The 15745-nt window shown below is 35.7% G+C and overlaps 2 protein-coding genes across 3 annotated transcripts in view; one reads left to right on the top strand and one right to left on the bottom strand.

Moving 5' to 3' along the window:
- The window catches only part of LOC126811146 (bromodomain and WD repeat-containing protein 3), a 274126-nt gene that overhangs the window by 112855 nt on the left and 145526 nt on the right, over positions 1 to 15745 (bottom strand). For both annotated transcript variants that reach the window (XM_050536628.2, XM_050536629.2), the window contains exons 20-21: positions 10596 to 10639; positions 8833 to 9040 (exon numbers count right to left, since the gene is read on the bottom strand). In XM_050536628.2, coding sequence (XP_050392585.1) covers positions 8833 to 9040; positions 10596 to 10639 — 252 coding nt within the window. The remainder of the gene's footprint in view (positions 1 to 8832; positions 9041 to 10595; positions 10640 to 15745) is intronic.
- Positions 1 to 15745, top strand: part of LOC126811212 (quinone oxidoreductase PIG3) — a 166439-nt gene that overhangs the window by 148310 nt on the left and 2384 nt on the right. The window lies entirely within an intron of this gene.

Here is a 15745-nt window from a genome sequence, read left to right as displayed (position 1 = left end):
GAATTCAAATTTGACCTCCTCAAAACTTCAGCCATGAGCAGGAAGTCATCAGCAAAAGGAGCAGTCAGTATTTCATATAATTTTCAAGGGAGATAATCATTTAATGTCATAATTTTAGAGTTCGTTACACCACTGACCGTGAAATTTTGGACAGCCATTAATTGTGTGATTAATATTGGATTTTCATAATTTTTCCTAGTATATCTGTTAGTTATGTGTTTGTTATACTGGTATTTTATTTCAAATGCTAAAAAAATAAAAAAAATGTCTAGGGATTAACATTTTATTGTTCTGCAAAGTCATTTCCGTGTATACTGACGGTGGTTTTTCTCCTGAACTGATGATAAAAAAACCCTATTTTCTCAAAAAATTGTTTACAGGTTTAAAGAAAAAGTTTCAGAAGAATAACACCAAATCTCCCTGTATATATCCAAAACCTCCCCCGACTTTCAGACCGCAAGTTATTCCGGGCATAGAATATACCCCAAAGATCAAAGAGATTTACCGTTACAGGTTTATAATGCAACAGAACATACGCCTACAGCAGCTAAATCCTCTGAGCAGTCAACAAGGCTTGTCTCATATTTATTCTTTTGTGAGTAATGGGAGCATTTACAAGACACTGACTATCTACGAGAACGTAGCTAAAAACGTTGAGATATACTGATGTGTTTGTTTTAGCTACGATTGGATGCCTTTAGTTCCAAGTGGCAAACTCAATTTCTTTATTAATGCATGTAACATCTTTAAAATAAGATAAGTTTATGCTATTATGATTAATTAAACTTACAGAGGCCAATGTAGTGGCACAACTGTCGCCTAACTCCAAATATTCGCGTTTAAATTAATGAAGCGTTGTTTTTGTCTGACATTTCACCGACATCGAAATCCATTCATAGTTACTGTGCTTTAGATTGCCCTTTTGATTGGCTGTTATAAAAGCCTTATATTTAGCCCCGCCTTCATGATGACAGCGTATCGTTTAAAAAGATGGCGGTCTTAGTAACGGCTTGACGCCTTGATTTTAAAAACGACGATTTGTACCCGTTTCAGGTAGGATTATATGCTTAATTGTAGTTGGGTCTGGTAGAAATATTATAAATAATAATAATCAATCGTTGTTTTGATTAAAACTATTGTTAATTTTGTTTAAAAATGCCGGGTGCGAATCGCTACCGCATATGCTACGTTGAAGGCAATGGCCTCATCTCTTATCTCGAAACACGGAGGGTTGAGAGATTAAGGTTTGTTATCTAGACACTGACATGCCTCTTATAACAAATTTATCTGAATTGTTGAAATTCGATAAGCTTCTCTATTTTACCGATTTAAAATATACACATAAATTTCATATTCAAGTGTTCAAGTCAAGTCAAACACATTTCATAACTCCAGAAGTTATAAATTGAAATTATTGAAATTTAATAGGCTACTCCGTTTTGCTAATTTAAATAATGCATTTAAATTTCATACAGATCAGATGATAACTTTTATCATTTGAGCATTCACAAGGTTCTACAAAGTGAAACAAGGGCCATAACTCTAGAAGATATTAATGGAAATTGTTACCAGTGGCTGCCAGGCAGATACTCCCACATTTTGCAAAAGATGGATAGAGAAAACAAGCTAAACAAAAAGAGATTTTTTGTAGAATCAAGGGCCACAATTCTGGAAGTTACAATCCGATATGCGCAAATATCGACAGGAATCAAGATCTTTGAGTTATAAAGATATATTTCAAGTTTCATCAAAATCGGAGCAAAATTGCAACTTCTAGAGGGTCCACACTCTACAACCTTGATATACTATATATTTACACTACTTGTGTTCGAGGGGCTGCCATTTGTCCAGCAGTTTTGGTCCGACCTTCACAAAATTCGAACTCAGCCGTTATAAGGGTGTGGCGATGATATATTCAAACATTATTTTCAATCTCATAAAAATTGTGACCTCTAGAGGAACCACAAGCTAAAAACATGAAGGGCCATAATTCAGGAAGTTACAATGCGATATGTGACAAATACATCAGAAATATTGCAGTTCCCATAGGTCTATACAGAACAAGATCCATGTGTGGTATATTTCAACTGGGGGGGTATCTATTTTTCCTGATTTCCCAGGACCAGAGAGGGGATTATGTTATAGGTGGGGACGTGGGTGTCTTTGATCAGTCTTTATTCATTCATCTACACAACCTTCAGTCCTCCTTCACATCACACAGTTCTCTACTGGAGTACTGCCCTGACTTACGATGCTTCCCCAATCATTTAACCTGACCAGCACACACCTGAACCAAAACACACTCCTCTGTCACTCACAACCAGCAGACTACATGGTTAACAAAACACTCTATAAATTTCAAGTCATTGATCACTTTGGCGTCTAGAGTGTACAAAGGGAATTGTGGAAGACCGACAGTGGTGATAACAAATTAAACTAGAACTGCGATGCAGTAATGACGGGTTTCACTGGTGCCACATTACCCTTAAACATATTTTACTTCCGGTACCAATGAAACCATTAAACAGGTTTCCACATAAGCATTGCACACATCAAATAAAATGGACGGAGAATCAACCAAATCCAGCAATATCAATTCATTTTATACATTTGTTACATGTAAGTGTACAGTACTTTTGGTGATAATGAAAATGTTCAATTAGTTTTATGAAACCAGAAATGGCATAAGGCATCACATGGTGAAAATTTTATGTAAATCGAACAATAATTGCCACTTTTATAGACCAAAAACGTTGAAAACTGACTTGTAAAAATCGTCTATTTCTCTGCAACCGTACAAGTTAGAAACCATTTTTTTGTATCTGTATGATCGTATGGGTTCAATCTATTTGTTGATTGGAATCAAATATCATAATTTTAAAAACAATACAAATCAGACTCTTTTGGATAAAATATCTGTTTTGAAGGCTAAAAATACAGTTTTGGCCAAAATGACGTTACTTCCCCGGTGACAGTAAAAGTGTTAAATTACTTGTATGAAATCGTAAATGGCATTAGGTATCACACACTGGAAATTTTATGAAAATCGAATAATAATTGACACTTTTATGGACCAAAAACCTTGAAAAGTTACTTGTTGAAAATCGTCTATTTCTCCGCAATTGAACAAGTTAGAAACCATTTTGTGATATCTATATGATCGTATGGGTTCATTCTATTATTTCATTGGAATCAAATATCAAAATTCTAAACAAATAACAAATAAGACTCATTTGAATAAATTACTGGTTTTGAAGGTTATAAATAAATTTTTTGCCCAAATTACGTCATTTCCGGTGACATTGAAAATGTTAAATTTTTTTACCTAGTTAAAATTAACATTACGCATCAAATGGTGTCACTTTTATGAAAATCGAATAATAATTGACTCTTTTACAGGCAAACTAGCGTAAAAAGTGACTCATGCAAAATTGCCCATTTCTCGGCAACTGCTCATATTACAAACTAATTTTCACATACATTCTCTTCGTATGGATTATTGCTACTAGTTTATATGAAAGTTGCGAAGAAATATTTTAAAACATGAAAAGCCTGAATGGGTTGTGAATAGCTCATTTTTTCACATTTACATTGAAATGATCTGAAAATGAAATAAAAATTAAAAGATAGGTTGCCAGGCAACGAAACATACGCCCACAGCAGCTAAATCGTCCGGGCAGTCAATAAGATTTGTCACATATTTTTACTTTTTTCGGTAATGAAACATTTATAATACATTAAAATCTGATTAAGAGTAACAACTCATTAAGTAATAATCAGAAAACCATAAGAATTTGTTTGGTTTTTATAAAGTTTTGCCCCATGTTCAAGTCATAAAAATTCATTGAAAATCACTATACTTGTTCGTCTCAAGACCTTAAACTCTGTGTATGAATCTGAAGTCAATCAGATGATAACTTTAGCTTCTAGAGGGTCACAAGATTTTTCAAAGTGATCAAGGGCCATAACTTTGGAAGTAATTATCGGAAATCGTTGAAAATCAATATGATTCTTCGTCTCATGACCTCAAACACTCTGTATCAATTTAAAGTCAATCGGATATTAATTTTAGCCTCTAGAGCATTTACAAGATTTTTTGAAGTGATCAAGGGCCATAACATTGGCAGTAATTATTGAAAATAGCTGAAAATAAATAGGCTTCTTCGTCTCATGACCTTAAACTCTGTGTATAAATTTAAAGGCAATCGGATATTAACTTTGACCTCTAGAGCGTCCACAAGATTTTTTGAAGTGATCAAGGGCCATAAATCTGGAAGTAGTTATCGGAAATCGCTGAAAATCAATAGGATTCTTCGTCTCATTACCTTAAACACTGTGTATAAATTAAAAGTCAATCGGATATTAACTTTGACCTCTAGAGCGTCCACAAGATTTTCTGAAGCGATCAAGGCAGTAATTATCGGAAATCGCTGAAAATCAATAGGCTTCTTCGTCTCATAACCTTAAACACTCTGTATAAATTTAAAATCAATCGGATATTAACTTTGACCTCAAGAGCGTCCACAAGATTTTTTGAAGTGATCAAGGGCCATAACTCTGGAAGTAATTATTGGAAAATGCTGAAAATCAATAGGCTTCTTCGTCTCATGACCTTAAACACTGTGTATAAATTTAAAGTCAATCGGATATTAACTTTGACCTCTAGAGCGTCCACGAGATTTTTTGAAGCAATCAAGGACATAACTCTGGCAGTAATTATCGGAAATCGCTGAAAATCAATAGGCTTTTTCGTCCCATGACCTTAAACACTGTGTATAAATTTAAAGTCAATCGGATATTAACTTTGACCTCTAGAGCGTCCACAAGATTTTTTAAAGCGATCAAGGGCCATAACTCTGGCAGTAATTATCGGAAATCGCTGAAAATCAATAGGCTTCTTCTTCCCATGACCTTAAACACTGTGTAGAAATTTAAAGTTAATCAAATATTAACTTTGACCTCTAGAGCTTCCACAAGATTTTTTGAAGTGATCAAGGGCCATAACTCCGACAGTAATTATCGAAAATCACTGAAAATCAATAGGCTTCTTCGTCTCATGACCTTAAACACTGTGTATAAATTTAAAGTCAATCGTATATTAACTTTAGCCCCCAGAGCGTCCACAAACAATTGTGGACGCCAGCCGGCCGGACGGGGGCGACGACAATATACGACCACATTTCAATGTGGGCGTATAAAAAACTGAGCACGATGATTTCTGCGCCTTAACAGGGCACACCTTTTCAGTCATACCAGATTTGAAAAAAATAATATTTGCTTTCAAAAAGTGGTACCGAACTGTCAAAATTGCAGTTTTTGCTAAATTTATGTCACTTCCGTTGCCGAAAGGAAAATGTACCGGTAACAAAATAAATGACATTTTGGACCACACAGCATATGAACTTTGTTTTATACAAATTGAATAATAAATAATTAATCCAGGACTGAAAAACTGAATCAGCCAATGGGGGCTAAGGAAAAATACGGTGACAAAAAATGTTGCCATTTTTGGTCAAATCAGATGACTTTTTAACCCTTGGCAAAATACCACATAAAAATAATCATTAATAAAAAAGTTTTTCGTAAAAATTTAAATTATCAAAATTTGGCGCCCAATATGTCCGAAGATTCCTCGAAAATAAACCAGTGGCTGCCATTTTTGGTCAAATCAGATGACTCTTTAACCCTTGGCAAAATACCACATAAAAATATTCATTAATAAAAAAGTTTTTCGTAAAAATTTAAATTATCAAAATTTGGCGCCTAATATGTCAGAAGATTCCTCGAAAATAAACCAGCGGCTGCCATTTTTGGTCAAATCAGATGACTCTTTAACCCTTGGCAAAATACCACATAAAAATATTCATTAATAAAAAAGTTTTTCGTAAAAATTTAAATGATCAAAATTTGGCGCCTAATATGTCCGAAGATTCCTCGAAAATAAACCAGCGGCTGCCATTTTTGGTCAAATCAGATGACTCTTTAACCCTTGGCAAAATACCACATAAAAATATTCATTAATAAAAAAGTTTTTCGTAAAAATTTAAATTATCAAAATTTGGCGCCTAATATGTCCGAAGATTCCTCGAAAATAAACCAGCGGCTGCCAGGCAGGATACGATGCCCACATTTTCGAGAGATGGATAGAGAACAAGCTAAAAAGGAAGTGATTTTCCCTACAATCAAGGGCCATAATTCAGAAAATTACAATTCGATATGCGCAAATATCGAAAGGAACCAAGATCTTTGGGTTATAAACTTAAATTTCAAGTTTCAACAAAATCGGATAAAAATTATGACCTCTATAGGGTCCACAACCTTGATATATCATATTTTTACGCTATTTGAGAACGAAGGGCGGCCATTTTGTCTGTCAGTTTTGGGCCGATTTTCACGAAAGTCAAACTCAGTCGTCCTTAGGGTATAACGGTGATATAATAATACGTTTTTTTAAATCGGATAAAAATTATGACCTCTATAGGGCCCACAAGCTAAAAACGCGGTTTTTCGTACAATCAGGGGCCACAACTCAGGAAGTTACATTCCGATATACGCGAATATCGAAAGGAACCGAGATCTTTGGGTTATAAACTTACATTTCAAGTTTCAACAAAATCGGATAAAAATTGTGACCTCTATAGGGTCCACAACCTTTATATACCATATTTTTACACTATCTGGGAACAAAGGGCAGCCATTTTGTCTGTCAGTTTTGGGCCGATTTTCACGAAATTCAAACTCAACCATCCTTAGGGTGTAACGGTGATATAATAATACAGTTTTTTAAATCGGATAAAAATTATGACCTCTATAAGGCCCACAAGCTAAAAACGCGATTTTTCGTACAATCAGGGGCCATAATTCAGGAAGTTACGGTCCAATATACGCGAATATTGAAAGAAACCAAGATCTTTGGGTTAGAAACTTACATTTCAAGGTTCAACAAAATCGGATAAAAATTGTGACCTCTATAGCGTCCACAACCTTGATATACCATATTTTTACTCTATTTGAGAACGAAGGTCGGCCATTTTGTCTGTCAGTTTTGGGCCGATTTTCATGAAATTCGAACTCAGCCCTCCTTAGGGTGTAAAGGTGGTATAATAATACGTTTTTTAAAATCAGATAAAAATTATGACCTCTATAGGGTCCACAAGCTAAAAACATGACTTTTCGTACAATCAGGGGCCATAATTCAGGAAGTTACGTTCTGATATGCGCGAATATCGAAAGGAACCAAGATCTTTGGGTTATAAGCATACATTTCAAGTTTGAACCAAATCGGATAAAAATTGTGACCTCTACAGTGTTCACAAGCTAAAAACGTGATTTTTCGTACAATCAGGGGCCATAATCCATGTAGTTACAGTCCGATACATGCCAATATCGAAAGGAACCGAGATCTTAGGGTGATAAACCTATATTTCAAGATTCGGATAAAAATTGTGACCTGTAGACTGTTCACAAACAATTACGGACGGACGGGGGCGACGACAATATACGTCCACATGAAAATGTGGGCGTATAAAAATCTAAAGAACTGTAGCTATGTGCCTTGTCTCCGGCTATGTCAAAATGTATCAAATATTACAATCCGACAATTATTGATAACATTACGGCAAAATTTCGAAAAACGACAACTTTGGTGATTTCGGACATTTCGCTTTGTCGCAGAACGTTAGGAATAGCTTTAAAATCTAAGTCAAACCCACTTTCCCATTAAAACCGAAGACATCGAATCGATCCGACAAGTAGTTTCTAAGATATGCTCAAATGGAAAAATAATAATAATAAGAAGAAGAAGAAGAATAATCCGAACAAAAACAATAGTGTTTCACACAAGCTACGCAGTGTGAAACCCTAAATAGTAATATATAATAATAATAATAGTCTATTTATATTGCGCAATATCCATGCATGAGCATGCACAAAGCGCAGTTCCAAAATTATCAAAACTGTCAAAGTGAATGCTTTCTTAAACAACCAGCGACTGCCAGGCCACATGTTGCAAGAGATGGATAGAGAACGAGTTAAAAAAAACCAACAGGATTTTTTGTACAATCAGTGGCAATAATCCAGAAAGTAATGGTCTGAATTGCGCAAATATCAAAAGGGACTGAGATCTTTGGGATATAAAGATACATGTATGTTTTAAGTTTCATCAGAATCTGATAAAAATTGTGACCTCTAGAGGGTTCACAACCTTCGTATTGCATACTTTTCCACAATTTTACATACAAAGAGCGGGCATTTTGTCGGGCAGTTTCATTTCAATTTTCTTGAAATTCGAATTCAACCTTCATTATGGTGGAATGATGAAATATTTAAACGGTTTTTAAAATTGTGACCTCTAGAGAATCCGCAAGCTAAAATGGGATTTTTCAAACAATCAGGAGCCTTAATCCAGGAACCAAGATCTTAGTGTGTAATGGTGATATATTCACATGTCTTTTTAAATTGGATAAATATTGTGACCTCTACTTGGACGACAAGCTAAAAACGTGATTTTTCGAACAATCAGGAGCCATAATCCAGGAAATTATGTTCGGATATACACGATTGGCAAAAGGAACCAAGATCTTAGTGTGCAATGGCGATATATTCACATGTTTTTTTAAATCAGATAATGTATCTTTAAGGTCCTTGCAGGAGTATAGGATTGTAAGAGATCACCCAGGTATTTTGGGTAGTACCATTTAAACATAGATATGTATAACACAGAATTGATAAATTTGATTCTGTAAGTAACAGGAATGAAATGGAGTTCTGTCTGTTTAATTCAATCTTATTACTGTACTAAATAACTATTATAACACAAATCAATCGACTTACTGTTGCTTGTCGTCGTTTCTTTGGAGGAGGTTTCTTCTTCTTAGGTTTACATTCACGGGGACCACCGCTCCTACTGTTATCGTCATCATCAATATCATCTTCTGATGAAGTTACTCTTTTCCTCTTGCGTGTTCTTGTTGACACACGTTTAGGAGGTTGTAGGTTTGTTTCTCTATCACCCATCCAATCAGAATATACACTTGAATCACTAAAAAGTATGATATTAATTAAAGATAGGTTGCCAGGCAACAAAACATATGCCCACAGCAGCTAAATCATCCGAGTGGTTTACAAGGGTTGACGTATGTTTATTCTTTTGGAGGTAATTGGGGGCATTTACAAGACAATATCATACAGATCAGATTATAATTTTTGTCGTTTGAGGGTTCACAAGGTTCTACAAACTAAAACAAGTGCCTTAACTCGGGAAGAAATTTACAGAAAATATTGAAATTTAACAGGCTTTTTCGTTTTAGTAATTTAAATAATGCATATAAATTTCATTCAGGTCGGATGATAACTTTTGTCATTAGAACGTTCACAAGGTTCACAAAGTAAGACATGGGCCATAACTCTAGACATAATTGACGGAAATTGCTGAAATAAAATAGACCTCCATTTCACAAATGAAATGATGCATATAAATTTCATACATATTGGTTGATAACTTTCATCAATCGAGCATTAACAAGATTGAACAACGTGAAACAAGGGTCATAACTGTAAAAGTAATTATTGTAAATTGCTGAAATTCAATAGGCTTTGTGGTTTCACTAATCTAAATGATGCATATACATTTCATACAAATTGAAACAAGGGCCATAACTCTAGAATAATAAATGTAAATTGCTGAAATTTGATAGGATTCTTCTTTTTACTAATTTAAATGACGCATATAAATTTCATACAGATCGGCAGATAACTTTTGATGTTAGAGTGTTCACAAGGTGCAACAAAGTCAAACAAGGGCCATAACTCTAGAATTAATAAACGGAAATTGCTGAAATTCAATAGGATTCTTCTTTTTACTAATTTAAATGACACATAAATTTCATACATATCAGCAGATAACTTTAGATATTATAGTGTTGACAAGGTGCAACAAGGGCCTTAACTCTAGAAGTAAAAAAACGGAAATTGCTAAAATTGAATAGGATTCTTCTTATTACTAATTTAAATGACACATATAAATTTCATACATATAGGCAGATAACTTTTGATGTTATAGCTTTCACAAGATTCAATAAAGTGAAATAAGGGCCATAACTTTAGAAGTAATTAAGGGAAATTGCTGAAAATCACAGGGCTTCAGAGTTTCACTAATTCAAATAACACATATAAATTTCACAAAGATCGGATGATAACTTTTGGCGAAAGAGTGTTCACAAAGTTCAATAAAGTGAAACAGGGGCCATAACTCTAGATGTAATAAAAGGAAATTGCTGAAATTCAATAGGCTTCTTTGTTTCACTAACTTAAATAATGCATATAAATTTCACATAGATCGGATGATAACTTTTGGCATCAGAGCGTTCACAAGGTCCAACAATGTGAAACAAGCGCCAAAACTCTAGACATAATAAACGAAAACTATTGAAATTAAATAGGCTTCTTCATCTCATTTTAATCACTGTAACTTTAATATAGACCTGTTAAACATTGTCTTAATTTAACTTTTTCTTATGTCTTTAATTTGAGATTTGAACATAATGTTGAAATATTTGCAGATTAGATATATATGGAAATGACTGTATTAGACCTACCTTTCATTACCACTGGCCCATAAATCAGAATCCATCTGTTCTTCCTGTAACAATTATAAATATAGTATTTTAATGTTAAAATTCAGTTTGATGGACTGTCCCTTCCTCTAACAATTATAATATAGGCCATCCACAAAAACAAATAGTCTGGTTCTAAGAATATTCTTGAAATAACCAGCAGCTGCCAGGCAGGATACGCCCACATTTTCGAGAGATGGATAGAGAACAAGCTAAAACGAAAGTGATTTTTCCTACAATCAAGGGCCACAATCCAGGAAATTACAATTCCATATGCGCAAATATCGAAAGCAACCGAGATCTTTGGGTTATAAACTTACATTTCGAAATTCAAACTCGGCCGTCCTTAGGGTGTAACGGTGATATAATAATACGTTTTTTTAAATCGGATAAAAATTATGACCTCTATAGAGTCCACAAGCTAAAAACGCAATTTTTCGTACAATCGGGCCATAATTCAGGAAGTTACGATCCGATATGCGCGAATATTGAAGATCTTTGTGTTATAAACTTACATTTCAAGTTTCAACAAAATCGGATAAAAATTGTGACCTCTATAGGGTCCACAACCTTGATATACCATTCTTTTTACGCTATTTGAGAACGAAGGGCGGCCATTTTGTGGGTCAGTTTTGGGCCGATTTTCACGAAATTCGAACTCAGCCCTCCTTAGGGTGTAACGGTGATATAATAATACGTTTTTTGAAATTGGAAAAAAATTATGACCTCTTTAGGGTCCACAAGCTAAAAACACAATTTTTCTTACAATCAGGGGCCATAATTCAGGAAGTTACGGTCTGATATGCGCGAATATCGAAAGGAACCGAGATCTTTGGGTTATAAACTTACATTTCAAGTTTCAACAAAATCAGATTAAAATTGTGACCTCTATAGGGTCCACAACCTTGATATACCATTCTTTTTACGCTATTTGAGAACTAAGGGCGGCCATTTTGTGGGTCAGTTTTGGGCCGATTTTCACGAAATTCGAACTCAGCCCTCCTTAGGGTGTAACGGTGATATAATAATACGTTTTTTGAAATCGGAAAAAAATTATGACCTCTTTAGGGTCCACAAGCTAAAAACACAATTTTTCTTACAATCAGGGGCCATAATTCAGGAAGTTACGGTCTGATATGCGCGAATATCGAAAGGAACCGAGATCGTTGGGTTATAAACTTACATTTCAAGTTTCAACAAAATCAGATTAAAATTGTGACCTCTATAGGGTCCATAACCTTGACATACCATATTTTTACGCTATTTGAGAACGAAGACCGGCCATTTTGTCTGTCAGTTTTGGGCCGATTTTCACGAAATTCGAAGTCAGTCGTCCTTAGGGTGTAACGGTGATATAATAATACGGCTTTTTAAATCAGATAAAAAAAGGGACCTCTATAGGGTCCACAAGCTAAAAATGCGATTTTTCGTACAATCAGGGGCCATAATTCAGGAAGTTACGTTCCGATATGCACGAATATCGACAGGAACCGAGATCTTTGGGTTATAAGCATACATTTCAAGTTTAAACCAAATCGGATAAAAATTGTGACCTCTACAGTGTTCACAAGCTAAAAATGTGATTTTTCGTACAATCAGGGGCCATAATCCATGAATTTACAGTCCGATAATGCCAATATCGAAAGGAACCGAGATCTTAGGGTGATAAACCTATATTTCATTTCAAGTTTCATTGGAATCGGATAAAATTTGTGACCTGTAGACTGTTCACAAACAATTGTGGACGGATGGACAGGGGTGATGACAATATACGTCCACATGAAAATGTGGGCATATAAAAATTCTGAGGATCGTGTGGCTCCCATCACCATAGAGTATAAGTTCAGTCATTTCCTTCCGATCACCAGATGTAATAGTTTACTGGATAATTATCATCCCCGAAATAAAGAGACAGGTTGTGAATAATGCACATAAACTTCATACAGAATAGATTATAGCCTTTGTCATGAAAGTGTTCACAAGATTCTTCAAAGGGCCATAACTCTTGAAGTGGCTGAAATTCAATAGGATTTCTTGTCTCACTAATGTTAACATATATACATCTTAAGAAGATCGGATAATAAATGTAGTCTGTAGAGTGTTCACAAGAAATTGTTTAAGAGAAAGACAATTGTTGGGACAATCAGGGGACATTTTCTGAGCACTCAGATCTTTGGGATATAAACATACATTTTAAGGTTCACCAAAATTGGAAAAAAATTGTACCCTCTAGTGGGTCCACAACCTTGGTATTACATACTTTTACATTTGCATACAAGGAGTGGCCGTTTTTTTGGCAGTTTAAATTCGGTCTGATTTTCACGAAATCAATGGTCACTTTAGTTTAACAGTAAATTCAAATTCAACCGTCATTATGGTGTACAGATGATATATTTGAACGTTTTTTAAAATTGGATAATTATTGAGACCTTTCGAAGGTCCTCGAGCTAAAAATTTGATTTTTCGTACAATCAGGAGCCATAATCCGGGAAGTTATGGACCGATATGCACGAATATTGAAAGGAACAGAGATCTTTGGGACATAAAAATTGTAACCTCTAGACCTAGAGGGTCCACATCCTAGGTATTACATACTGTTACACTATTTGCTTACTGTGTCATTATGGTGTAAAGGTGATTTATTTCAATGTTACTTTTAAATCGGATAAAAATTGTGATCTCTGGAGGGACCAAAAGCTAAAAATAAAGATAGGTTGCCAAGCAACAAAACATACGCCCACAGCAGCTATATCGTCCGAGCAGTCGACAAGGGTTGTGACATATTTATTCTTTTGTAGGTAATTAGGGGAATTTAATAGACAATTTCATACAGATGACATTATAATTTTCGTCGTTTGAGGGTTCACAAGGTTCTAAAAATTAAAACAAGGGTCGTAACTCTGGAAGTAATCTACAGAAATTGTTGAAATCAGACAGGTTTTTTTCGTTTTACTAATTCAAATAATGCATATAAATTTCATACAGATCGGATGATAATTTTTGTCGTTCGAACGTTCACAATGTTCAGCAAAGTTAAACAAGGGCCATAACTCTAGATGTAATTAACGGAAATTTGCTGAAACTCAATAGGCTTGGTCATTTTACTAATTTAAATGATACATATAAATTTCATACAGATAGGAAAATAACTTTTGTCGTTAGAGCATTTACATGGTCCCGGAGAAAACCCACAAGGTTGGACAGGTGACCCTACTCCTTGTCACGTACAACCAAGGAATCGAAACCACGCCAGTTGACTCAATGACAGACTTTATGGTACAGCGCACACGTGCTAACCTATCAGTCATCCAATCCCCCACAACAAAGTGAAACAAGGGCCATAACTCACAGCGTAATTAACAGAAATTGCTGAAATTCAATAGGCTTCTTCATTTCACTAATTTAAATGATGCATATCAATTTCAAACAGATCGGATGATAACTGTTGTCATTAGAGCGTTTACAAGATTCAACAAAGTGAAACAAGGGCCATAACTCTAGATGTAATTAACGGAAATTGCTGAAATTCAATAGGCTTCTTTGTTTTATTAATTTAAATGATGCATATAAATTTCATACAGATCGGTTGATAACTGTTGTCGTTAGAGCGTTCACAAGGTGCAACAAAGTGAAATTAACAGAAGTTAATGAAATTAAATAGGATTCTTCATCTCACTAATGCAAACAACATATATCAATTTCCAAACAATCAGATGATAAATGTAGTCTGTAGAGTGTTCACAAGAAATTGTGGACGAACGGATGTATGTACCGACGGACGGACGGATGGATGTACCGACGGACGGGGGTGACGGCAATCTACAACCACATTTCCATGTGGGCGTATCAATAATCAACATTTTGCAAAGTAAATTCATGTTTTTTATTCGTAGTAGGGTATTGTGAATTCACGTGTCTATACCACTTGTCAGCATGGGGTAGTTGGCAGCTACACTAGGTCTGCCCCGAGTCTGAAATTTGGGGTATAGGGGTAGCTCAGACCGGGGAGTAACATAGGCCAGGTGGCGTTAGTCTACCACTTCCGGTTTCGGAGTTGTGACCCCCGAGCGAAGCCGGTCTGTTCGGGGTTGGCGGCTACACTAGGTCTGCCCTGAGTCTGAAATTTGGGGTATAGGTGTAGCTCGGACCAGGGAGTAACATAGGCCAGGTGGTGTTAGTCCACCACTTCCTGTTATGACCCCCAAGCGAAGCCGGGTATCCTACCCCGAGTCTGAAATTTGGGGTATAGGGGTAGCTCGGACCGGGGAGTAACATAGGCCAGGTGACATTAGTCTACCACTTCCGGTTTCAGAGTTATGACCCCTGAGCGAAGCCGGTCTGTTCGGGGTTGCCGGCTACACTAGGTCTGCCCTGAGTCTGAAATTTGGGGTATAGGGGTAGCTCGGACCGGGGAGTAACATAGGCCAGTTGGCGTTAGTCTACCACTTCCGGTTTCGGAGTTATGACCCCCGAGCGAAGCCGGGTATCCTGCTAGTATGAAATATTAGTAAGGCTCATGATACTTATATTTATTAATTAAATATTCCCTTTTGGCTACTTAAATAATCAAAATAGCTGAATTGGCCGTAGAAAAACCATTCCAGTGGCTGACACGTAATTACCATATGCTCTATTGAAAACACACTGACCTGGGGCCGTATTTATAAAAATTCTTCGAGTTTTCATAAATTTTACTCTAAGACTTCCTAAAACAACATTTAGTTAAAAGTTACTCTTTAGAAATATTTATATACTCTTTAGAAATATTTATAAAGGGTCTTAGAGTTACTTTTAACTAAATGTAAGACTTGGGTCCTAACCAAACTCTTAGCGATGTAACCATGGGAAATCCGGGGATTCCCTGAAGTTATTTATAGCTCAGTGTTGATGTCATGCAATCACTCTACTCACTGTAGGTTGACCGACGCCGAAATCGTCACCACTACACAGTTCAGTTGCATTTTACCAGTAGCTAGGAAACGAAGCGTAATGGCGATCTTCATCTCAGCGTCGATTGAGAAATTTCGTTTAGTAGGACTCGTAAGTAGATGCCGAACTAAATCTGTCACAAAAAGAATCCCACCCATGTCCATTCGATATCTCCTTATCAACTCGTCATTGTTGTACTCCAC

This window comes from Patella vulgata, chromosome 2 (assembly GCF_932274485.2).
Source record: "Patella vulgata chromosome 2, xgPatVulg1.2, whole genome shotgun sequence".
In the NCBI taxonomy this organism is placed as follows: Eukaryota; Metazoa; Mollusca; class Gastropoda; family Patellidae; genus Patella; species Patella vulgata.
Note: the sequence above shows the minus strand (reverse complement) of the source record. Positions and strands in the feature narration are given on the sequence as shown.